The sequence below is a fragment of the Lonchura striata genome, chromosome 18 (assembly GCF_050655825.1).
Source record: "Lonchura striata isolate lonStrDom1 chromosome 18, ASM5065582v1, whole genome shotgun sequence".
NCBI lineage: Eukaryota > Metazoa > Chordata > Aves > Passeriformes > Estrildidae > Lonchura > Lonchura striata.
Genome location: NC_140720.1, coordinates 12,726,598 through 12,751,779, shown reverse-complemented (window position 1 = coordinate 12,751,779; position 25,182 = coordinate 12,726,598). Strand labels below are relative to the sequence as shown.

Sequence of the window (25,182 nt, the reverse complement as noted above, 5' to 3'; positions counted from 1 at the left end):
ACTATGAAAAGGGTGAGGCAGGCACATTTATCCAGGCACATTTCACCTAAGGTACTTTAAAGACCTGCTTCAGGATGAGACTGATCTTGTCTCAGAAGTGACAATTTCTGTGGACTGGAAAAAGAGAATGGGTCAAAAGTAATGACGATGCAAATGTCTCTCCCCAGAACCAAGGCTCACTGCTTTGGGCTCAGTTTCCAGCCAAATCCTAGTCCACAGCCTTCATCATGAACTTCATTCCTGCTGAATTTTGTCTTTAGGATGCCTTTGAGTGATTTTCTGTGGATGCTGGCTGTTCTGAGCAGCAGACCCTCACAGAACCTGTGTCTCAGTGCTTTGTCTCATGAACAGAGGAGTAGCTGACCATCTTCCATCAAAAAGGCCTGCTGTGAAAATATTGAATTTAAAATCCTGACAAGTTCTTCCCTGCTACTACTGAAGCTGAGGAATTATTGAACATAATAGGACAGCAGCAAGCCTCATGCCTTCAGAAGGGAGGAGAGTAGGTTTAGATGAGATATTAGGAAGAAATCCTTGCTGACAAGGGTGGGGAGGCCCTGGCACAGTGCCCAGAGAAGCTGTGGCTGCCCCTGGATCCCTGAAGTGTCCAAGGCCAAGTCACACAGGGCTTGGCTCAATCTGGGAGGTGTTCCTACCATGGCACTGGGAAGGGTGAAACTGGATGAGCTTTAAGGTCCTTTCCAAGCCCAGCATTCTGTGATTCTCCTGATTTCACAAGCACACACAAGACACCCTGTGTCTGGTCTGGTGTCACCAGTGCCTGTCCTAAATGTGGCACCAGGCAAGCAAAGCCACTGGCTTTGATGGAAGAGCTCCTCACTGGCTCCAGCTCTGGCCCAGGCTCCAGGATTTTTTCAGGGATTTGAGGTGTTACTTGTACTGCAAATGGATGGCACTACTGAAAGGGCAGGCTGCCTGGCAAGGAGGAACATCAATAAAAGATGAAAATAAAAAGGTGAAATGTCTATAGTGAAGAACTTCAAATATAATAAAGAAATTATTCTACCCCAGCCTGGTTTCCTGTCACCATCTGTAGCCAAAAGGGGCTAAAAACCAAGATAAACCTCAAAGAGGGGAAAAAAATCTGCCTTTTGACCCTGCTTGATATAAACACACTGCAAACTCTGGACTGTGGTGACTGTAAAACACAAACATGCCACAACTCCTGAGTCCATTTTCAGACATTCACGTGGCTGTTTGGCAGTAATTCCACCTTCCTAACAGAAAAAAAAAGCTACAAGCTCGTTTCCACTCATTTGTTTGAGAACTTTCAGGATTTCACTCCCTATATAGTCAGAAGCATTATGGATTTTAAGTGCATTTTGACCCATACTGACTTTACTAGTTCTAGCTGATCTTTGGATGTTTAGTTCCTGCTCCCTTTTACTTTTTTTTTTTTTTTAAGTACTTTGTGTGCCCACACTGAAATAATTTCAGTCCTGACATATTATGGTGGTTGAAGAAAAACTAGAGAGCTGCAAAGGGAGGCAAAGATGATCTGATGTGACTGCCATGCAAGAATAAACTAAATAGATGAAGACAACAGGGAGAACAGGGAGAAAAGGTGGTAGAGGATATCTGACAGACAGCTCCACAACTGCCACCGAGGGAAGACTGAGTCTTTTTACACTGCTCCTCCAGATGAGTAGGGAACAATGAAATTATCAGACATAATTACTTCTCCTGTAGTGCAGAGACTGCAGAAGTCTTCCACAAATTGCTGCAGAAAAACAGTGAAAGGTGCATATATGGGTCTGCTGAACATGGCAGAAGCTAAATAATCTGCTATTTAACTTACATTTTCTAAACATAGCACTGCTTAATTAAGAAGTGAATAACGGAAACACTTTGTTAATGGAAACACTACTTCTTATACCTGGTGCTTCTCAGGGCAGTGTGCAGATGGTTTTGGCTGTTTTGGAGCTTTCATGAATGCAAATTCCGGACCTTATTTTCACTTTTGATTTAAAGTTATACCTTCTTTCACACCAACACCCTGGATTTTTTCAGCTCAGTATATTTATTAATTACTTTACTCCCTTTCTTGAGGTTTGTCTTCCTAAAAGTCAAAGTCTGTGACTATTTGACTTTCATAACCCCACCTCTGTCAACAAGAACTGAATGAATATGTATTTGCTCAGTCTGAAGTCATATGTGCAAGAAGCTCCTGGAAAAGCATCAAGTTGATAAACCAAATTTCAGTTAGCTTCCTTCTTGATGGATATTTGATGAAGAAATCTGGTTGTCATGTTTTATACCAGCTTCCTATTGAAGGGCCATTTTTAATAGCTGCCTGAATCTCACCTTCAGCAGGCTGATCTTACAAAGAGAATTTTCTGGACATGAAAATTCCCAGTTAAATGTGGTCTTGTGTTCCCCAAGGCACCTGATGGTCATCATGAAAACCTCATCAGTATTTCAGCCCTCTTAGTGGGAACAGAGGTTCCCCTGATGGCCTGAGCTCTGTTTCCATGAGTAATCCCTCCAATGTTCAACACCACCCTCCTCCCTTTCCACACAGAGCAATCCTGATCCTTTGTTACAAACAGATGAAAAATGTAATAATCTGCCTGTAACTCTCATCCAGACCCTCTTCACACTCAATTCCTTATCTTTGTTTGTTTCCAGCACACAGTGGATCTTTTCTTTCCTCTCCAACATGCCTTCTTCTTCCTCTGCTGAGGACAAACACGCCTCCCCACAGTGTCAGAGCTGCTCTCCTTGCTCACTCTAATTTCACACCAACTTTCCTTTCCTCTTGAATGCATCCTGCTTTTATTTCTGTCAAATTTCATTATATATTACTTCCTTTGAAGCAGCTTCCCCCTCTTTTCCCTTGCTATCATAATTCTGTTTGCCTTCCCATCCTCTCCCTTAGGATTCCTATTTCTCAATTGCATTTTTCATGTTTATGTCCCTGCCATCCCAAACCATCCTGTGGTTCAAGCTCAAGCCCAAAGTGATGTCTTTTTACATCTTCCTCTAGGAGACTGTGCCTAAGCTCCACGTGGACAAATTGCTTCTGTACTTTTCAGACAAAATATTTCCCTTCTAAGTATCACCTCCACTCTGCTTCTCTCCTGTTTATGCTTCTTCCTTGAATCTGCAGCTTAAAACCTTCCTGGTTCCCTCTAAACAGCCTTGGTGCAATCCAACTCAGACAGAGAACAAGAGACAAGTGAGAGGTGGAGAACACTGGAAAGTGTGGATGAACACTAAAGAAATATGAAACATTCATTAAGAACTTGTAACATATCTTTTATGCAGTTCAAGCTTTAATATATTTAAGAAATATCTAAACTGGGAAAAAAACAATTGCAATAAATATTGAATTTGATAACCAAGTGCTAATTACCTTTCTCGAACAAACTCTGCCATTTCTTTCTGCATTTGTTTCCCTTTAAGTTGCTTTTGAAGAAGAATTTCAAATCCTGACACTGTGTTGTTCCCTTGTGAGTCCTTCTTATCTGCCTGAAAGAAATAAAAGGAAGTTCAACAACAAACAAACCAAACCCACAGAGATGTGGTGCCTGAGGAACCCTCCCCTGAAAACAGCTGGTGGCTCTAGCACCCCAGACCCTCTCAAAGAAATAGCCCAACACTCTCCTGCTCCTCCTACTCATTTTTTGGGTTATTTTAATTTAAAAAGGGAAGCTTTACAATTATCCTTAGCCAGCAAAGGATGCTGTGGGGGACAAAGGGTTGGATGGGATATTGGGAAATAGGAATTGTTCCCTGGGAGGGTGGGCAGGCCCTGGCACAGAGTGCCCAGAGCAGCTGTGGCTGCCCCTGCATCCCTGGCAGTGCCCAAGGCCAGGCTGGATGGGGCTTGGAGCAACCTGGGACAGTGGAAGGTGTCCCTGCACATGACAAGGGTTGGGACAGAGTGAGATTTAAGGTCCTTTCCAACCCAAAGCAGTCTGGGATTCTGGGATTCTATTCTCTTCCTCCTGCACTGTCCTTTTGCCTGTGGTATTTTGAGATACATGGATTGTCCTGCATCCTCCCTGTTTCTTGAGCAAATCCAGCTCCTGAGAACTGCCCTTGCCTTTTTTTCTCTGATGATCAGCCACATCTCAGACTGGTCAGATGTTTCCAGGAGATCCTCATTGGCATCCCCAGTCTCTGTGGTACTCCCTGAACACATTGTATCTCAGCCCAAATTCTCCTTTACCTTGTACCACAAATCAAGCTGTTTATTCCACTTTCTTGGAAGCTCTGGAGCTGCATGTGGCATGTGGCTGGCTGCCCACTTACCCAGAAATAATCACAGTAGCTCCACTCTGAAGGTTTCAGCAACTGCTGCTCTGGCATTACGTCAGGGTGGGGGAAAGTCACACAGTTGATCTGTTTAAAAAAAAACAAAAACAAAAAAAAAAGGAGAGTTAGACAGTAATGAAATTTAGCTGGTTAATGAGAAATACGTAAATCAAAAGTTATATCCATCAGAAAATCTGCAGTGAATGCATGCCAGGGAAGAAAAACTGGCTGTTGCATAGAAACAGCAGCTAAGTATTCCCAGAATGCTATTCTCTGCAGGCAGGAGTGTTGGCTCAGAGGGAAATAAGCTACCCATTTCACATGTAGAGGAAAACCTACTGGATTTGGAAAGCACCACCCAGGGAGTTCTCCCAGATCCCTGAAAACTGTGGTGAGAAATCTGATGTGAAACACCCTGAGCACACAAACAGTGAGCACCAGAGAGCACTGCAGGCACTGTTGGTGCTAAACACCTTTGGCTATGCCAGTCTCCTACAGGATGACAAAAAAAAAAAAAAAAAGAATTTTTTCAGTGCATAGCCCTTCAATCTATGTCTAGGACCTTTTCAGATGGAAGTGATGCTCTGTAGAAAGGAGCAGGGGCTCTCTGGAGTCAGTGAACCTTCAGTGTTCACAGAGATCTGTCAGACAGGGCTCATCACACGCTCATTAAACAACAGCATCAAAAAGTCCAAGTGCTCATTAAGTTATCCCAGTGGAACACTGCAGCCTGCTAACAGCACAGAGAAGGCAATGAGCATCACAGCTACTGCAGAGCAGCCCTGCACACAGCTGAGCCTTTCAGAGGAAGCACCAGCAAGAGTCAGAGCTCGCTGCCAGTTTGTAAGGCTCACCCCAGATCCCTGCTGGGCAGGTACCCTAAAATCAGCCCCTCTCAGGGTCATGGGAACACAAAAAGCACTTGAGTATTTATCAAGGGATCAAGAGATATTGGGGATGGGATGTTACAGATGTAACTGTATGGGGGTGGGGTTTGTTTTGGATCTGTTAACTCTCACAGGAAACCCACACACAAATCTGTGGGTAGGGCTGGCACAGCTGCAGGGGCAGACCCAAAGGCACGCAGTGAATCTGCCTTTGGGCTATCCAGGGAGGATCAGAAAGGATGTGGCTGCTGGCACAGCACAAACCCACCATGCCAGAGCAGAGCAGGCAAAACCTTTAGCTGACACAAGCTGCTGCTACAAAGCCACACTGGTTCTGCTGCCTCTGCCCAGGCTGCAGGTTCTACAGCTGTCCTGTAACAGTGCAAAAGCTTGCTCCACACAAATCATCCTGCCCAGAGCTTGCCAAGCCCATCCCAAAGCAGGTTGAGGACCCTGTACATGTGCTGTCCTTGGCTGTCACCTCAACCAGATCCTCAAACCACGTATCTCACTTCCCAGCTCCCACCAGGCTCCAAACTGACCTGCAGGGCAGAGATCTGGGCTCTGCAGGCAGTGGCCATGCTCTGGTGACCCTGCACCTCCAACCAGGAGCCAGCCTCTCCAGCTAGAGCAAGAATGTCCCGTCAGAGCCAGCACCTCCAACCAGAGCCAGCATCATCTCCAGTCAGAGCCAACATCTCCAGACACTGCCAGCCTCCAGCCAGAGGCAGGATGTCCAGTCAGAGGCAGCACCTCCAACAGAGCTGGCACCTCCAACCAGTGCCAGCCTCCACTGGCCACAGGGTCCCAAGCACAGGCAGCACTGCAAACACCCTCCCTGTTCCTTTGTGTTCCCCATCAGAAGAGTCATGCAGCAGGAGCTCCAGAACATCAGCTCATTTCAGAACAGGATGGCCATGTCTAACCAACTGCACCTCCCAGGTGTGTTCTGCAGCCTCTAACTGAGTTCTGGGCATCACAGAATCATGGAAACATAGAATATCTTGAGTTGGATCATTGCATCGTGGCACTGCACACCACAACAGGGAGGTGAGCTGCAGTGGGGGGCACAGGAATTGTATCCTGCAGCTTAAAAAACTGCAGAGAGAAAGAGCATGGGAAATTCCCACTCCCTGCTAAAGGCAGTGCCTGCTCCACAAAACTAAATCTGTGCCAGTTGGAGGCTGCTGATTAGAGATGTGACAGTGAGTCTCAATGTCCTGAAGCAATAACCACAGAGTCACTGGAAATGCCAAGGCTGGACTGGTGACAGTGTCTCACTGCAGTGGACAGAACTCCAGGAATGCAGCAGGAAGTGGAACAGTGAGTGTGCACATCAGCAGGTGATGAAAGCAGGGTTAATTAAAGTGTTTCTCAAAGTTTCAGGAATAAATTGAAATATTTTTTACTTATCCAAAGACTGAATTGTCTGGAAATGATGCTGAATTTCTGGAAAAAGTCATGAGGCCATTTGGGTCTCACTTTTAAAAGGGAATTGGTGCCAGAATTAAAAAATCAAAAATGCAGAAGCTTTTACAATCTTAAAAACAAAAGCAAAGTATTATGGTAAATGGAATTTAACAGAACTTACATCTTTTTAGACTAAGTCCCACCAGGGGGCATGAAAATTTTCTAAACTCTAGAAATATTACTAAAAATTCAATATGGCTACATAGGTAATCCTGTGATTTTTCTTTCCTTTCATTACCCCAGATTTCTTATACTTAAACAAGAGCTCTTGGACTGGTATTTCCTAGCATTTCTAAAACCTCTCAGGATTTCCCAGCAGGAGTGGAACACCAGGCTGGCACTGAGCAGCAGTGGCATGATGCTGTGGCATTCCATCCTCCCAATCCTCCCTCTGAAATGCTCCTTTTCTTCCTTCTAAAAGCAAAGAGAGCTGAAAAAAAACAACAAAACAAAACACCCAACAAAAAAACCACTCTCCTTCACCAGCTTGGTGCCACTGGTGAGCTGAGTGATGCTAAGGACAGCCAAAGCATCTCGTGATGATGTCCCCATGTCTGACAGCTCTGAACAGCCCCATCAGTCCCCTGGACAATGACACTCCCTCCATGCAAAGGAGCAGTGCCCTCACTAATTTTGAGAGGCCACACTTTGCTCACATCCCTGAGAGCTGCCCAGGCTCCATGCAAGCTCCAAATCCACACCTGTGGCAGTGTGGATATTTTAATAATGCTGACTTGCCAGCAAGGCCCAACAAAAGCTTGCAGAAGGTGACTATTACAGCTGTAATTGCCAGGAAGAAACAAAACTAATTAAAACACACCTCTCAGATAATGATGGAATCACAGAACAGGAAGAGAAAACAAGGTGTGATGACCTGCATTGCATTCCCACAAGCTCCACTGGGACAGCTGAGGTGATAATCAGCCTCACCATGATATTAAGTTCTTATGCAGCCTCTTTGTCAAAATAATGGCTATTGTCAGTTTGAAACAAAGCAGAATTAATAACAAGGCACCAGCAAGGCAAAACCCCAAGGAAGAGCTGAGCAAACCTGCCAGAGGACAACAGCTTGTCTTTCCAGCTGCCACTGGCCACGAGTGGCACCAGGAAACCTGTCTGGGAGCCACTGGATGAAAGAGGACAGAAGGTTGAGAGTCAGAGAAGGAAAAACATGGTGACAAACAAAGCTTGGTGGAGGACACACACAGAAGGGATCAGAGAAGCAGCAAAAATTGATGCATTTCTCTTGACAAACTGTGTGCCAGACTCAATGGATTAAAATACTTTTGCCTGTGTACTGATCATGAGCAAATGCAATTATACTTTTAACAGCTGAATATTCCAGCTCCTGTTTCCCACGAGTACATTGGCAATAATGACAAAACGAGCTGTTTATATTGTAGGTGACTCTTAATTATGTCTGAGACACAAAAGGGTGACAGAAGAGGAACAGACCCAAGGAGCCAGATGAATGCACAGGATTTGCAGAGGAAAAACAAACTTTGTTGGGTTGGACATGCACATTAATCTCCTGGATTTCAGAGTCTATACAGGCTTTGAAGTAACTCACCAGTAAATGAAACATTGCCAAGCAACATGAATAAAACAAGAATAATTTGATCAAAGCTTAGATAATCAACTACATGTTTATTACATCAGGCACAACATAAAGAAATGAGCAGAGAGCAGGATTACTTCCTGTGCCACACTCAAGTGACTAAAGCAGGGCAACATTTTTGCTTATCTCTTCAACTTAAAAATGGACATTATTTTTTTTGATTTCTACACATTCTCAGCATCTTAAACACAGAAGAGATATGCCAGACTGCCTCACTTCAGTATCTTTACAACTTCAGCTGAGACCCAGAAAGTACAACATCCAACACTGAGTTCATATGGCAAATGGAACTATTTGGGTAAAAAAAGCCAAATGCAAAGGCTGGAGAAGATCTCAGAAGAGCTTGGGCAGCCTGAAATCTCCCCAGACAGGGAAGCCCAGAAATGCCCAGGCTATGAGTTTGCCCTGGGTTTTAGCTCTGGTCGGGTGATGCTGAAGCTATGGTACCACAGAAGGGAAGAACACACAATTCAAGTCCTCACTGTTAACAAATCCATTGATTCCTTCCAATTCCAAAGGAAATATTCTGCCAAAAGTGTGAGGAGCCCTCTTTACTTGGTCTATCTGCAGAAAGGTTCAGAGACTATTCAGGCCCCTGCCCAACCAGGGCTTTTCTGACAGCATCTACCACAGTCAGCCCCAGGCAGAGGGGGGAACTGTGCTGAACATGCAGCCCCACGCTGTGCTCATCACAACCCTGTGTGTGTCACACTTCTCAGACACAGAGCCCAGCAGGAAATCCCAAGTTCCTGTGCACAGGCTGCCCATCTTCCCATCTGCAGCACGTGTTTTCTGACGTGCCCAGCACATGCAATCCAACCACCAGCGTCTTCCTGCACTATCCTAACAAGAGAATTTTTAAGAAAGAAACCCACACTCAGAAATACCTCATAATCAGGCAGCTTTCCTGCTATTCCAAGTAAGACACAGCTCTGTTCCTCAGGTGATATCCCCCTGTACATTCTCCATTTAACACTCCCTCACCTATTGTATCTCCAGCATCCACAGACAGCTCATGGCCAGAGGCTTCAGGAATCAGCCAGCAATCCATCCAGCTTTAAAACAGCAAGTTCACCCTGAAATTAATTGTAAAACCAGCAGAGACCACACACCTGCAGTTTCATGACAGCCTCTGACATACCCAGCTGGAGTTTCTCTTCCAAAGAAGATGGAAGACCATGAGAGTAACATTCACTGACCAAAGAGAAAATATCAGATTATTCTTGTTGGTTGCACACAGATGGGAAATCCTCCAGCTCCACCTTCCTTCAGGGTTTTCAGAAGCTGTGCTACTAAATGCCACTTGGATGCAGAGGAGGCAGATGCATCCTGAGGAAGATGCTCCCACTCCTCTGCTGAAGGCGATGACGCAGCAACAGCTTGGCTGGACATCACCTGATGTCTGCAGCTTGTGTGCCACAGGATTTCGGTTTGAAGGGAGGTTTCCTGCACCAAAAGCCTTGAAGTAAATCACAGAATTCCCCTGCAATAAGAGGTTCTGCCTGAGCACAGCTACAGACCAAGGAAAAGCATCTGACAGCAAGCTAAGCACATGCCCTGAAGCTCTGCTAACCAGAACATCTCCACGTCAGCTTGAGTGGCACTGAGCACACAGATCCTCCTAGGAGACAGTGAAAACACACTGTTTTACAGTTTACACTCCTTAAGAGATTTATTTTTCACAATGCTGCCTTGATGGAGGCAATGGCTTGGAGCAAACAGCTGTTAAAATTAGCTTATTTTTGTCTATCTGATTCATCCTCCTTGAAAGCTTTGAGCTTCTGCTGGAGAAACGCACACCCAGTGACCCTGACATAACACACAGTTTGCTTTGCAGATGTTACCTGATGGCACATGGGCCAGCAAATATGGAAAAGCACCCTCAGAGAACAGCCTGGGCCTCAGCCCTGTCAGCAGCAGGGATTGCAGGGAAACAAGCACTCCTGCTCTTGTGCTCAGCCCAGTGCACCCCACCCTGCGTGACCATGGCTGCCCCCTCTGGACATGATGTTCAGCCCATGATTTACCTCAATCCCCCAATCTGAGCAGGCAGGGGCTGCATTCAAGGGCTGGGACATGTTTCCTGTCCCAGCCACGCATCCCTGGAACAGCTGATTCTCCCAGACATCTGCAAAAATATCTGAACATACAGATTTATGCTGGCTTCAAAGAACACTGCACTCTCAATAAACCAATTACCAGTACTAACATTGGTAACAACCAATTTTTATAACTAATATCACTGATTGAAGTGTTTTTTCTTTTCAAAAACTGTTGAAGATTTCTCCCTCCTGCCCTAGAACACTGTACCTGCATGGCAGTGGCTGACTCACATCTCAGTCAGAGGCACTTCTGTGTGCTTCTTTTGAACCCTGGTCTCAGCCACCAGCAGTCCAGCCCTCTAAAGAATAAATCTGTAGGCTGTATGTGACAATGCAGACAACCATTTCCTCCTCATAGTAACAATAACAAGGATGTATAATATTAAATTATTCCTTTTGTTCTCAGGGACTTGATACTCTGCCAATACTTGCAGCTGCAAGAATTGCTTCCCCTTTATTGCTGAAAATTAATTTATCTGTTCATTTATTCTGATTTCCATTTAAATAAAACTTTATAGCATTAGCCACTTTCATTCATCTATTATGATTTCCTTTCTGGTTTTAATCACCTGTCCTGCACTGAAGAGCCCATAAGTGCTAATTGTGTTCCAGATAAGGTCACCAAGCACACAGAAGTTATATTGTAATGTCTGTAAACTGAGCTAGATGATACAACTGAGAACATTTCCATTCATAACACAGAATCATAGGATGGCTTAGCTTGGAAGGAACATTAAAGCCCATCTTGTTCCATCCCCCTGCCATGGGCAGGGACATCTTCCACTATCTCAAATTACTCCAAGCCCTGTTCAGCCTGGCCTTGGACACTTCCAGGGATCCAGGGACAGCCACAGCTGCTCTGGACAGTGTGTACCAGGGCCTCCCCATCCTCACAGGGAACAATTTCTTCCTGCTAGCTAATCTAAATCTTTCTTTCAATTTTAAACCATTATTCCCTGTCCTGTCACATGTTCATGTAAAAAGTCTCATCATTGAGACAATTATACTTCATTATAAAGACTAAAAGTAAATGTAAGATTGACTTCACACTGAAATATAAAATCTCTGCCTATACTTTCCACCAGAAATCTTCACTTGGACACTCTGCCACAAGAAACCTTGACACCTCAAATACAAATTGAAAAAAAAAAAAAAAAGATCTTGCTCTGTCTTCCTCTAACTCTTCAGTACGTCTCCCAGTACCGACGCTGTTGTGGAGGGGGGATGATCAGATGAGGAAGTTTTTTCAGGACCCCTGGTTCACCTCTTAAGGCACCGCGTTCCCTCCTGCTCCTTCTGGAACCATTATTCCACGGAAAACGGAAAGATCCCAAACTCTCCGCGGGTTTAGCGGCGTTTGAACCAAAACGCCGCGGGGACAGGATGCTCCGGCACGGGGTGCCCAGCACGGAATCCCCGCGGCTGCCCAGCTCCATTGCCCGGTGCTTAGCACGGAATCCCCGCGGTTGCCCAGCTCCATTGCCCGGTGCTTAGCACGGAATCCCCGCGGTTGCCCAGCTCCATTGCCCGGTGCTTAGCACGGAATCCCCGCGGCTGCCCAGCTCCATTGCCCGGTGCTTAGCACGGAATCCCCGCGGTTGCCCAGCTCCATTGCCCGGTGCTTAGCACGGAATCCCCGCGGTTGCCCAGCTCCATTGCCCAGAGCCCAGCACGGAGCCCCGCGGTTCCTCAACCCCAGTACCCAGTATGGAATCCCCGCGGTCCCCAGCCCCGCTATCCCCGCGGTGACCAGCCCCGGTACCCGGCATCCCCGAGGTCCCCAGTCCCGGCGCCCATCACGGAACCCCCGAGGTCCCCAGCCCCGGTACCCGATATCCCCGCGGTCCCCAGCCCCGGTGCCCGGTATCCCCGCGGTGCCCAGCCCCGGTGCCCGGTATCCCCGCGGTGCCCAGCCCCGGTATCCCCGTGGTGCCCAGCACGGAATCCCCACGGTTCCCCAGCCCCGGTATCCCCGCGGTGCCAGCCCCGGTGCCCCGCTCTCACCGTCAGGCTGCTCTCCTTGCTCTGCCGCCGCGGCGCCGCCGGGGATCCCGGGCTCTGCGGAGGGAAGCGGAGCGCATCATCGCGGCCGCTCTCGGAGCCCAGCATGGCTGCGCGGGGCGGGGAGAGGCGGGTCCCATGGCACGGCTCGGCTCGGCTCGGCTCGGGAGGCAGGGATGGAGGGAGGGGGAGCTGCGGGACGCCCCGGCTCGCTGCTCCGCCTCTCTCGCCTCCGCCGCACCGAGCGCGGAGCCGGGGCTGGCTGCGCCGTGGGACGGTGGCACCGCTGGCGGGGTGGGAAGAGTGCCCTGCCACCGTGGGACGGTGGCACCGCTGGCGGGGTGGGAAGAGTGCCCTGCCACCGTGGGACGGTGGCACCGCTGGCAGGGTGGGAAGAGTGCCCTGCCACCGTGGGACGGTGGCGTCACACCCCCCTGAGGACCGGGACACGAGTCTGGGTGTCCCGTGCGGTGGCACTTTGCTAGGTACGAGAACAAGGGACGGTGACATCCACTGCTGCGGACAGCGATGGTGGCAGTTCCTACTTTTCTGTGGAATGGTGGCATCATATCCCCGTAGGACAGGGACACAAACGTGTCCCAGAGTCCCCCAGGGGGGCAGTGCCCTCTGTCCCTATCGCAGGGTCCCTGGTGGGGCTCAGATGCTGTGACTGCTCTGCAGCACGTGAATCGCTCCTGGCATCATTTGGGACTCCCACCCCAAATCCCACTGCTCGGGCACCCGGTGCTCGCCCTGGGACTCGACACCCAGCAGCAGCAAGGTGCCAGCACCACACACGTGCAGTTCCATGGCTGTTCTGCTGTCCCTTTGGTGGCAGTTGTGACAACTTGAACGGGCAGCATTTAGCTGCTCTCTAGGAAGCCATAAACAAGGTTTGGCTGAGTGCCCAGCACAGCATAGCTCCGTGTTGTTCTCACTTGTGGCTTTTCCCCCCACCCCCTGACCTGTTTCCAAGAAATGTGGCTGAGCTTGCTGTGAAGAGATTTTGCCAGCATTTGTTTGCATGGTGGCTGCTGCCCAGGTCCAAGAAAGCATCCTGGCCAAAGCCTAGGAGCTGCTCCACAGTGGGAGCCGGCCCGTGCCAGCAACAGACAAGGAAGCAGTCAAAGCAGAGCAGCTTAGAATGGCCCAAGACATGCAAGGAGAGAGAGAGAGACAGGCCAAAAAGACTTGGAGGATATGCAGAACAGCTTCTTGCAACCACAGGTTTATGGTCAGATGCTTTCCTTAGTAAGGACTCTTCTGCAAAAGCTGCCACAGCCCCCAGGAAAAGCAGCTTCCCAAGTGGGCGTAGACACAAGCTGTTCTGAGAATTAATGCCACCAGCAGCCAGTTAGGGATTCAGAACTAATTCAAAGCAGGTTCAAAGCAGAGATGAAGCCAGGAGTTCAGTTTGGAAAAACCTGTAACAAAGGAGAAGTGGAATGGAGGCAATGAAGGGAATGAGAAAAGTCATGAAAGGGATTTCTGACAGGCTGATGTTTGAGTCAGCTGAGCAAAGCACTGCAAGGCACTGAAAGGCTGAGAGAGCCTGGAGAAGAGAGGGCTCCAGGAAGACCACAGTGGAAACTTTCAGTACCTGAAGTCAGCCTACAAAAAGCTGGAGAGAGATTTTGGACAAAGGCCTGGAGTGATAGAAAAAAGGGGGAATGGCTTCCCATTGACAGAGGGCAGGGTTAGATGGGATAGTAGGAAGAAATTGTTCCCTGTGAGATTGGTGAGGCCCTGGCACAGGGTGCCCAGAGAAGCTGTGGCTACCCCTAGATCTCTGGAAGTGTCCAAGGTCAGGCTGGACAAGGCTTGGAGCAACCTGAGATAGTGAGAGGTATCCCTGCACATGGCAGGGGTGGCACTGGATGGGCTTTAGAGTCTCTTGCAGCTGAAACCATTCTGGGACTCCATGACTCCTCATGTATCTCAGATGTGAATTTGAGTAAGACTCAGCACTGTAAAAACAGAAGGTGGCAAATGTTGCTACAAAGGAAGTTTTGCAAAAGTTAGTTAATCTGTGCTCCAAACCAACTACAAAAACATTGGAGTCAGATACCTTAAGAATATATATATTTTTTTTTTTGGGCACAAAGATTCACAAGGGACTTTTTGAAAGAAGTCACAGCCTACAAGTTTATTTGGGTTCCCTGACGGAGTCACAGAAGGTGTGTGGACAGGGATGTCTGGTAATGCACTACATAAAATTCTAAAATTCTTTTGACCTAGTTTAGGTGCTCACTGTCTTCAGCCTGGGCAAGCTGCTCAGAGAAACAGCAGCACAGGGAGTTAGTACAAGATGTTTGATGTGGAAGAAGCAGGGAATCCAAAGAGCTGGACTGTATCAGGAGAAATGCCATGAATCTAAAATAGGAATACTGACCTAGGTGAAAGGCTGAAGGGAATTGCTTAACAGAGAGAGGGTGAAGGCAAAATGGGATTGTTATCAGACAACACAAAACTTAGACCAAGAAACAGAGAATGTCAGAGCCACAGAGAGCAGCAGGCAGGCCAGGGCAGCAGCACACCAAACACTCATTTCCCCAGGGATGTTTAGCACTGCAAAAGGACTCACCACTTTCATACAGAAAGGAAACAGAAAACTCAGGTCTGGGACCACTGAGGGAAACACCAGAGGGTGGGGAAGCACAACTGGAGTGTGATGCACCAGCTGTGGCAGTCATGTGGTCATATGGTGAGGTTTTGGCAGGGAGCAAAGAGTTTCATGGGAGGAGCTGGAAGAGGGCCCTGTGCTGCATCTGCAGACCTGTGGGGAAGAATTTCCCAGGGATATGACGTGTTGCAGGCAAAAGTGCAGAGATATTTATTGGAAATTTGGATGAAGGCAGGGGAGGCCAACTGTTCACAGGTCAGCATCCTGTAGGTTAACTCGGGGTGATGTGCTGGGTGAGGCACTGAGGAGGGGCTGTAAAAGGACAGGCCAGAGTGGATGAAGTCATTGAGAAAAAAGCTTTGGATGAATTCTTTGTGAATACTGTCTTTGGGAGGGAAAGCTGGAGCTGCAGGAAAATACAATGAGATACAGACATGGGCGGATGTGCAAGTGCAAAGAGAGGACTGTGCTGGACACAGGCCCAGAGTTCAGGCTGGAGTGACACGAAAATTCATAGGGTTGTTAATAGTGACTGAAGTGGCTTGGTGGATTTTTCAGAAAGGAGTGATAGGACAAAAAATCCAAAGGATCTTGGCTTTTTTTACTGTTTTACCAGCTGGACACAAAGACTAACTATGCTACATGCAACAAATCTGTCTGATCTGAGTTTCTAAAAGAAAATGACCTCTTGACTTCTTGCACTGCGTGGATTCCTAAACTACTTAAGTGGAAACCCATTTTTTCTTGGATCCTGCTGTTTGCCTTTTCCCCAAAACTTACCTGGGTGTCCCCACTGGGTTTTCGGAGGCTCATGTGACCCGACTCGAGCTGGTGGACTGGGGACCCAGAGATGTAGTAGCCATTCACTGTAAGAGCAGATGGAGAGTTAGTAGGCTTGCTGCTGATAGCCAATGCTAAACTGCACAAATTAAAAGCTAATCCCATAACTGAATATGCAGATATATATCACAGTGATTTAAGGCTTAGTTGTATTTCTCATTACCCTACTGTGATTTGATGGGTAATAGATTAAACATTTTCCTGAGTGGAGTCTGTTTTGCCCATGATCATAATGAGTGATGCCTCCCTGCCCTTATCCCAACCCTTTTGTTGTATTTTTCACCCCCATTCACCTGAGGAGGAGAGTGACAGAGTGGCTTGCTGGGCACCTGGCATTAAAAGTACTGGTCCAAGGGAGTTAAGTTTTCATGTCAAGCCTTGCAAGAAGTTTATGGTTCCTGCGTGGAACAATAATTGGCCTTTTTTCTCATATACTGAGCAAGGAACAATGCTCAAGGTAGTGTTGAAACAAGATACTCAACTACATTATAATTCCTTTGGTCACAATAAAATGAACAATCTTCACACAGACTACCTACCCAGGTCTGCCAATAAAGAAGGACATCAGTTCAAAAATTTCAAAGGAAAACATCCTCTAACCTGCTTTATTTATAGTCAGCTGGCAGCAATGGCCTTCACATTTAACACTTTTTATTCCAGAGTAATTTTTGCTTTGCTTTGTCATTCTGCAGTACCCAAGAGCTTTTCAGTACTGTTATACATCTGACTGTTAACTTGTTTCCCTGCAACCTCAAATCGAGACAGAGATGATCTATATGGTCACCCCTGTAGCCACCACATGCTAAAACTCTTTGTTGTGCCTATGTCCTGCGTGGAAGAGCATCAGCCAGCCCACGTGTGTCTGCAGCTCTTTGATTTCCCTGCCCTGTCACAAAGCAGAACTGAGGAAGTGCTTGTTGGGCCCCTCTTTGCCTCTGTGCACCCAGAAGGAGCCGCCCCAGCTCCTGAGTGGACACTTCAGACACCCACAGAAGATGGAGTGGCAGGGCAACAATAGTGCAGAGGATGTGTCAGGAGGGAAAGCCCCACCATGTTTGCTCTGCTACACTCTCATGGCCATGTAGCCTGGAGAAGAGAAGGGTCTGGGGAGACATTAGAGTCTGGCAGGGATACAAGAGAGATAGAAAGGGACATTAGGCAAGAGCTGGAGTGACAGCACAAGGGGAAATGGCTGTAAACTATGTGAGGATAGACTGAGATCAGAGATTAGAAAATCTGTGAGGGTGGGGAGGCCCTGGCACAGCATGCCCAGAGAAATTGTGGCTGCCCCTGGATCCCTGGAGGTGTCCAAGGCCAGGCTGGCCTGGGCTTGGAGCATGTTCCATAACCTGGGATAGTAGAAGGTGTCCCTGCCCATGGCAGGTGGAACAAAATGATCTTTAAAGTCCCCTCCAACCTGAACCATCCCATGATTCTGTATGTCCACCAAGTCTCTCTCCCCCTATATCACAGCACTTCCCTTTGCTTTGCTGAATGGCAGAGAAGCAGATTCACCCAGGCACAGCATCAAACATCACCTGCAGAGCTCTTCTGTGACACAGGGCTCTTGGGAGTGCCAGGCACGCTGCTCGGCCGCTCCCACGTCGTTTCTGTTGAAGGGAAACACCAGTGGCAGGGTGATGGAGGCTTTTGCACACATACCACAGTTATGACTATTACACACAAACCAGTGGCTCTGACCCTCACTGTCCTCTGAACCAAGTTCTGACCCGGTGAGAAAGATGCCTGCACCTCCTCTCTCCCCTCATCTCTTCCTGCCACGGCTGGCAGCTGGGATGGGTGGAGACAGAGCAGACTGGAAGCTGCATCACTGGTTCTTCCAGGTCACTGCCTAGGAACACTCAGCTGGCCTGCACTGACTGCCTTCCCAGGTGCACTGAAGTCCAGCCCAGCGTGGGCACTGCCACGTGCCAGCCGTGGTCCTCAGCAGGGGACAGAGTGCCTCTGCCCCTGCTCTCTCCAAGAAAGGCAGCTGTGAGTGACTCATAGATGTGGTTCCAGTCACATTTACACAAGCCTTAGCACCTTTTTTCCGCCTAAAAAATACTTATCTGGAAAATTCCCTTTTTTCCACTCAGGTCACTTAGCAGCTGGAATATGCAAATGTTTGTCACACCAGTTGTGATGCTCCAAAGACTGCTGCTGCTTTCCCCCCTCAGTTGCTCTGTATTTTAACCATTCTACTCATTTTATCAGCAAATGGAAAAATTGTTTTTGACCACATGCTGAAGACACAAGATTTAAGTGCAAAACTTTTTAGAAGTTGTGAACAGAAGACAGGAGAATGAGAGCAGCAACTTTCACAGAAGTCCAGGTAGAAAGCCCAAGGAACCATTCCTTTTGAAGGCACAGGTCAGTTCCAAATCAACTACACAACACTGATTGCCAGATGGTATCAATAAGAAAATTAGCAAGTCACTGTAATCAAGTCTGAGGGCTACTTTGGCTGCTTCACTTGAAACTGCTGTTTCCCAAATCCCAACAAGCAACCATCTAATTCTGCCAAAGCCTGAAATCCTGCACCTGTGTCAGCATTCTGCATGCCCGTGGTAAAGCAGGGATGGAGGAAAGCCCTTGTGCATTAACAGTTTAGGCTTGGCAGTGAGCACCTGCCTCAGGGCACAAAAAGCCTCCTGTCCCGGGTCAGTGCTTATTTGGGCATCAAGCAGAATGTTAACATGCTTCAAGAACCATAAAAAGCCTATTCTTAGATATAGATTCATGCACATGTGTATATTCATATATGTATCTATATGCATATAGATGTCTATGTGTATATATATGCACAGAGATGTCCTCAAGGGTTGTGTTAGATTCCTTATTTCAGAAAGAACTCAGGATTACAGATCCCAAATGGAAGCAGGTGCCACACCTGTAATGTTCCTGAGATACATGCCCTGCCCCTCCCCATCCTTCCCCTCTCACCCCCTCCCCAAGCCACAACATGCTTCTGCCTGCAAAGAAAAATACTTTGAGCTTTTTCTTCCATTACAAGTGCAAAACCTGAACTAGAAGCTTTGCTGGGTCACGGGGGAATATTTAAATTTTAGCCTGTTTTTGTGAACTGGGTAGTAAATAAATAAATTCCATGCTAGATCAATAAAGAAGCACTGAGGAAGTGTCTTCACTAAACAGAAGCAAAATCAAATGCAAATAGTTGTCTTTTATGAGTCAGCCTCTCTTTGCTTACAATTCACAAGTGCATGGTTAAATAAAGACAAATTCTAATTTACTGTAAGGCAAAGGTAAACAATACAGTACACACGTGTCTTGAAGATTTTAAAAAAAAATTAAATTGTCGATTAGTTAGTAATAATAATGTGAGTTGAGATCTGTGGGAAGGGACTGTGATGCCCACTGATGCTGAGCCCCAGTGCAGTCAGTGAAGTAATTTTTTTGCCAGCACTGAGTTTGATGTTAGCAGTAAAGCAAGCTACCTTCATATTTGGCTTGGGGGTTTCACACGAGCATATCTATCTCCAGATTTCTGAGACCCTGCAGAGGAATGCACCTAAAAACCTACAAAATATATATGAAATGTAATGAATTGGTTAAAGTGACGTGGCTCAGCTAGCCAGAGCATGGTGCTAATAAATAAAGGTTGTGGGTTTGGTCCCTGGATGGGCCATTCACTCAAGAGCTGGACTTGCTCATCCTTGTGGGCCCCTTGCACCTCAGAATGTTCTGTGATTCTGTGAAAATCACCAGCTGCTTCTTGTATCTGCTCTCTGCTCTGCCTGTGGAGCTGCTGTGCAGTGCCTCATTCTTCCCCTCTGCCACACAGAGGACCCAGACACAGAACTTGAGGGCAGAAAATTCACACATGAAAGAGCAGTGCCCAGTGGTTAGCAGATTTGTGAATCCAATCCAAAACATTCAGTCTCTTGACAAATTTTTCAAAATAAAATTACTCTGGAGTTAAGCACATTGAAAAATAAAATTTAAAAAAAAGCTATAAAATGCATTAAATAGAGAAAACATATTTAATTAGGTAGGAAATTAACAAGAGTGTTTTAACTCCATTTATTTTGAGCATTAGGAGGAAAAAAAGCCCACTTCTGTGCAGGGATTATTCTGGCAGCTCAAGTAGGGACAGGAACTAATCTGGATCAGGACTGCACTGCTGGAATGCCATCTACTGGAAGCAACTATGTTTACCAAGGTAAAACTGTGACATTACAAATTTCTTTGCAGCTTAGTCATGATTAGAAGTGAGAGTGGGGATTAGAAGTGAGGGGGGGATGACTTTTTTTACAGAGACACAGAGAAGGCTTGTTGAGAGACAATGCACTGTCTGATCCAGCAAAGGCAGAGTCCTGTCTGGGAGTGCCACATGGAGCCTTCAATCCTGGTGCTTGGAAAATCAGAAGGCTACTTGTCACCCTGTGGTAAAACAGTGATCATGGCTTTTAGGAACAGATTCCACATTGGCCCAGATTTTACATCCCACACAGTTTTTCCAGTCAAACTAAACCCTTGTACTCTGGGTGCAATTTAGCACTGGCAGACTAACACCAACAAGTTCTGTCCTCCCTTATCAGCCAATGTTAATGAGACCATTTAGGCAGTGTGGGGAAGGAATAACCAGCAGTTTCCTTGAGAGAGCTGACCCAGCAGACAAATGCAGACAATTCTGGGCTGTGAACAACAAGAAATAGTGCAGCCCTGGGAGATACCCAAGGCCAGGGCTAGGAGCCATCTGGTCCAGTGGAACATGTTCCCTGCAGGGAGCTGGCACAAGGTCCCTTCCAACCCAAACCATTCCGTGGTTCTGTGGAATTTAGTTAGTGAACAGCGTGGCAGGAGAAAACCACTTGTTAAAACTGAAATGACGGAGTAAAAGGAAAAACAGTTACAAGATCCAAGCTCTACTGCCCAACGGAACCGGAGAGGCTTTTCATAGAAGTGGTGAAACATTTCCTACCAGAGGAAAAGTAGAAACCTGTGGTGTTTGGGGGAAGCAAGTTCACTTCTGTTTGGCAGAATGAGAAATGACATGATGTGTCAGAGAACTACACACCCTGGGATGTTGGGTTAGTCAAGAAACATAGCTTCTGAGAATATCCTGAAGAAGACAATTTTTGTGATCACACTGAAGAATGAATTGCTGGTCACTCTTCCATGAATTCAGTAGCAGTCTAAGGTGACAGGAGCTGCTTTCCAGTTTGAACATACATCATCAGCCAAATGTCAGGGCTTTATGTACCAGCACAATCCCTCATGAACGTGCTCATATTCCTTTCATTTTAGTACCTCAGCATGGTGTCATGTGTAGTTCTATTTTTGGAGCCAAACACTCCATAGTTTCATTGTCTGAACTATGAGAATGGGGCAGATCAAGCCAGTGGACCTCTGGGTTTGCTTACTGTGCAGAAACCTCTCGGGGTCTTAAGGATCTGTAGCACCTGCCCTTTGTCACACAGATACTTGTGCTAATTCACATCTTTATAAATAGATTTGGAGTTTATTTTGGCTTTAACTGCAATAAATCTGTGATGCTGAGCAGCTCCAAACCCAGTTTCTGCCCTGAATAACCTGAAGCTGTGCAGGTTGCACAGGCCAAGGATGAAGGTGCACAGACAGGGATGAAGAACAGCAACAGAACATCTCCCTCCTCAATGCCACAAGAAGAAACCCCAAAAACTTCTCCCAAAGTGGTCCTGAAAAATAGCAGAACTGGAAGTCATGTCTGCAGAAGGGCAGAACAGGCCCACACAGTTTTAACTCCTCCTTTTTGGATTCACTTTTGCCAATGGCAGGAAGGAAACACCTTGCAGACAGTTTGCAAACCCTCCATAACTTTTCTATGCTTCTCCACTGCATCTCCAGAGACTCTCAGCAAGGTTTGTGGCCTGTCCATAGCTCCCCAGAGGGTAAAGATTGGTTGTCCCTGTGACTCAGAGGGAGGGCAATCAGCTTTGCTTTGGAAACAGGTTCCAAAGATTTGCTTTAGCAGCCCAAACCTCCCATCTGCCTGGAACACCATGCTCTGAGCATCGCCTCAGCAGCCAGGAGCAGAGAACTGTCAGGGGTGTCACACCTCATGCCCCCTTTCTGGCTAAGATCTTCCCCCCATTTGTGAGGAATTGGCAACGTCTTCATAGCATTTCATTTCTTGATACTGTGTGTGGCAGAAAAAAGCCCAAAGGAATGGTCAAGGGAGTGTGAGGCCTTGGGCATGCAAGGAGGGAACTTCACTCACAATGCCCCGAGACTGGTGTGAACCCTTCAGGACTTTTGAAGTAGAAGGAGTGGGTGAATGAGAGTGCAATGAAAATATTTTCCCTTCTGTTCCACAGAGGATGTGTAGTACAAGACTGTGTTTCACTGGAACAAGGAGGTCTCACCACTGCATCAGTCCACAGAAGTGACTCAGACCAGCCCTAACCTCCTGCAAACCAAAGGCTGTGGACTCTCCTGATTCAACACAGCAGTTTCTTCATCTTTGTGCTCCCACATTTTGGTCCACTGAGCCCTGCAGTACTGAATTCCTGCATGGGTCACCTGTACCAGTGTCAGCTTGAAATGCCCAAACCACCAGCCCATGCCTGAGCCTCTGAACTGCAACACAGTGACCTCACACTCCTCCATTGGCCTCCCAGGATGTGGCCTTTACTTCCCTCTTTATACCTAATAAAAAGAGACAAAAAAAGCAGGCAGGACTCACCAATGCAAATCTCTCTGCACCTGCATCAAACACAAGAGTCAAGCACACAAGTGTGCAGGCAGCACATTAACTTGGTCAGCAGAAGTTGAGGTGTCAGAACTGAAACCCACTTCCATCCCACAGGCAGTTCAATAAAAGAGAGACTGAGGCTGCCAAACAGCTTTTGACCTCAGTCTTGAAAGACACACCATGGAGACAGGCACCACCCAGGAGCTCCTGAATTCCTCTGTCCATGTTGAATTGAGAGGTGCTTGTCACCACCTCTACAGCACGGGAAAAGCTGCTGACAAAAGCTCTCACTTGATCTTTTAAAATGATTACTGGGATATCTACCGTGCCCCTCCTTTTGCAAACACCATGTGACAAAAGTGAACCCTCCACTGCAGGCTTAACAGTGATAATAATGCTATTTCCAGCACTTTCTGAGACACGCTTTGTTTTTCTAGCTTTTAGGCCACTTCACCAAGGCAGGTTCCTATACCACCCTTTAGCTATAGCATCCTGCATCAGAGGGGAATTGTCACTGAAACATTTTAACTGTATGAGAAAAAACATGAAATAAAAGTCCTTGATATCTCTTTGGTGTCTCCATAGATGACTTACTCTTTGAGCTGCAGTTCATAAGTTTGGTTGGAGTAGGAGCTGACCATAGTTGGTGAGGTGTGAATAAAACCCCTCAACTCAGACACCTTTCAAGCAAATGACCTCTTTCAGCTACACATTTCAGGACTGCCCCACAACTTACTGCTGCAGGTGGCATTTCACTAATGATGCTTGTGATTATAAGAATATAAGGACTTTAATTAGGATCAAGATAACATGAAAGTAGAAGTCCCGCTTTCCAGGAGATAAAATGCTGTTTAGTAAATGGGAAGGACCTTAGGTAAAAGACAGGAAAAGGCTGGAAATAAGAGCAAGCCACGTTAAGCTGACCTCAGCTGTGAAAACAAGGTGGCAGTAAGCCATACAAACATTGGTGTCACAAGTACATAATTCATTTTTAATGTGATGGGCAAGGTAGCTGGAGTGCTATTGTTTGACTAATGCAAGAAGTATTGCAGCTGCAGCCCATCAGAGAATTTCTTCAGCATAATGAAATATTTTCTTGCTGAATCTACCACCCACACACAATTGAAAACCCCTCCTACAGACACTGAGTAACTCGTTAACCACGTAGTGGCTGTGCATTCTGGGCACTCTGCCTTGTGCTTTGCCATGGCAAGCAGGGCTGTCTCTGGATGTTGCACAAGGCAGATGCCAGGCACCCAGCTGTAATGGCACTGGTGCACACTCAACCTTCCTGTGGCAAGACCATGCTCAGGAAACCTTGAGTACACCTTGAAAAATTTTTGTGGGCTTCATTGTGCAGACTGTATCCAGCTCAGAGGCCCTTACAGTGGTTTTGGGATTGAACCTGCTTCAAAGGATGATAAATGTGAAGTGTTTATCTGGTGGGATATCAAGAGGAGACAGACAGGAATGTGCTGTTTGTCATCTCTGCACATCTGTTTGTTCCAGGGTCACCCCAATTCCTTCATTACTGTTTTTCCTAACATTCTTCTTCCACATAAGAACACTGTCTCATTTATATTCTATTTCTTTCTAGTCAAGAACCAATTCCTTGTGTTTTTTTCCTGTAAAGACAATGAAAATTAGACCACACAACAACACATGGTGGAAATACTGTTACGGTCAGATAAGATCACAAAATCACAAAATAGTCTGAGTTGGAAGGGACCCAGAAGGATTATGGAGTCAGATTCTGAGGTGAGTGGCCCATATGGGGATTAAACCCACAGCCCTGGCATTATTAGCACCCTGCTCTGACCAGCTGAGCTCATCTCAGGGTTGAGATGTACAACAAAGGCAGATAATCCCAGTGTGGAAGGACATTGACCACTGGAAACAACGGTTACAATAACAGTAATGCCTCACAAGAAGGGAGGCATCTCTGTATTTTGAAGGCTCAGAAAAATCAGGATTTTACTTGACCCTAAAATCCCACTTCCCCTCCCAAGGAACGTGTGTGGACACTTCTGTTACCACTTCTGAACAGTTCAAGCACTAAGAGCAATAAAACAATTTAACCCAAAACCAGACATCTACACTGAGTCAGAGAAGATGCACCAGCAGGCATGGTCAGAAAGACAGGCTGTTGAACAGGTCACCCAACACCTCCTGTCTTTAGGAGGAGGGCACAGAACTACACACAGGGTTCATCTGGGGAGCAGCATGGAGCTCCACCACATCAAATTTTGTAGAGCTTTAGCTTGCTGACCTTCTTCAAAGGCTCAGCCCATGCTGCCAGCCATGCAGCCATCCCAGCAGATCTGTGGTGTGCAGCCCACCCTCTGCTCTGCCTGGTGACATCCCTGGCTCATCCTGCCTTTCCCTGCAGAGCTCAAGGGCAGGACAGTCCACGGAGGGGCAGGACCTGCCCCAAAACACAGCAGGAAGATTCAACACAGCTGCAAATGAAAAGCACAAATAAAATGCTCCTTTGAACTTATATTAAGATTCTTTGACTTAGACAACCAGAAGAAGCAAACCAGCAGATGAGTGACAAGAGCCTGGTTAGACGTGATGATTGTAAAAGTTGGGGAAGTACAAAGACACCAAATAAAGAACAATTTCCACTGATCCCAGGCATTGGTCAGTTTCTATTTGATAAA

At 46.8% G+C, this 25,182-nt stretch overlaps 1 protein-coding gene across 7 annotated transcripts in view; it reads right to left on the bottom strand.

Annotated features, from left to right (window-relative positions):
* Positions 1-25,182, bottom strand: part of GAS7 (growth arrest specific 7) — a 75,357-nt gene that overhangs the window by 19,994 nt on the left and 30,181 nt on the right. For 5 of the 7 annotated variants that reach the window (XR_014949267.1, XM_021538702.4, XM_021538703.3 and 2 more), the window contains exons 3-7: positions 17,361-17,432; positions 15,763-15,848; positions 12,363-12,416; positions 4,279-4,368; positions 3,377-3,492 (exon numbers count right to left, since the gene is read on the bottom strand). Coding sequence is in view for 6 of the 7 variants with exons in the window: in XM_021538702.4 (XP_021394377.1) it covers positions 3,377-3,492; positions 4,279-4,368; positions 12,363-12,416; positions 15,763-15,848; positions 17,361-17,432 (418 nt within the window). In the remaining variant the exon portion in view is untranslated. The remainder of the gene's footprint in view (positions 1-3,376; positions 3,493-4,278; positions 4,369-12,362; positions 12,417-15,762; positions 15,849-17,360; positions 17,433-25,182) is intronic. The other 2 variants (XM_085556527.1, XM_085556530.1) reach the window with 1 other exon arrangement.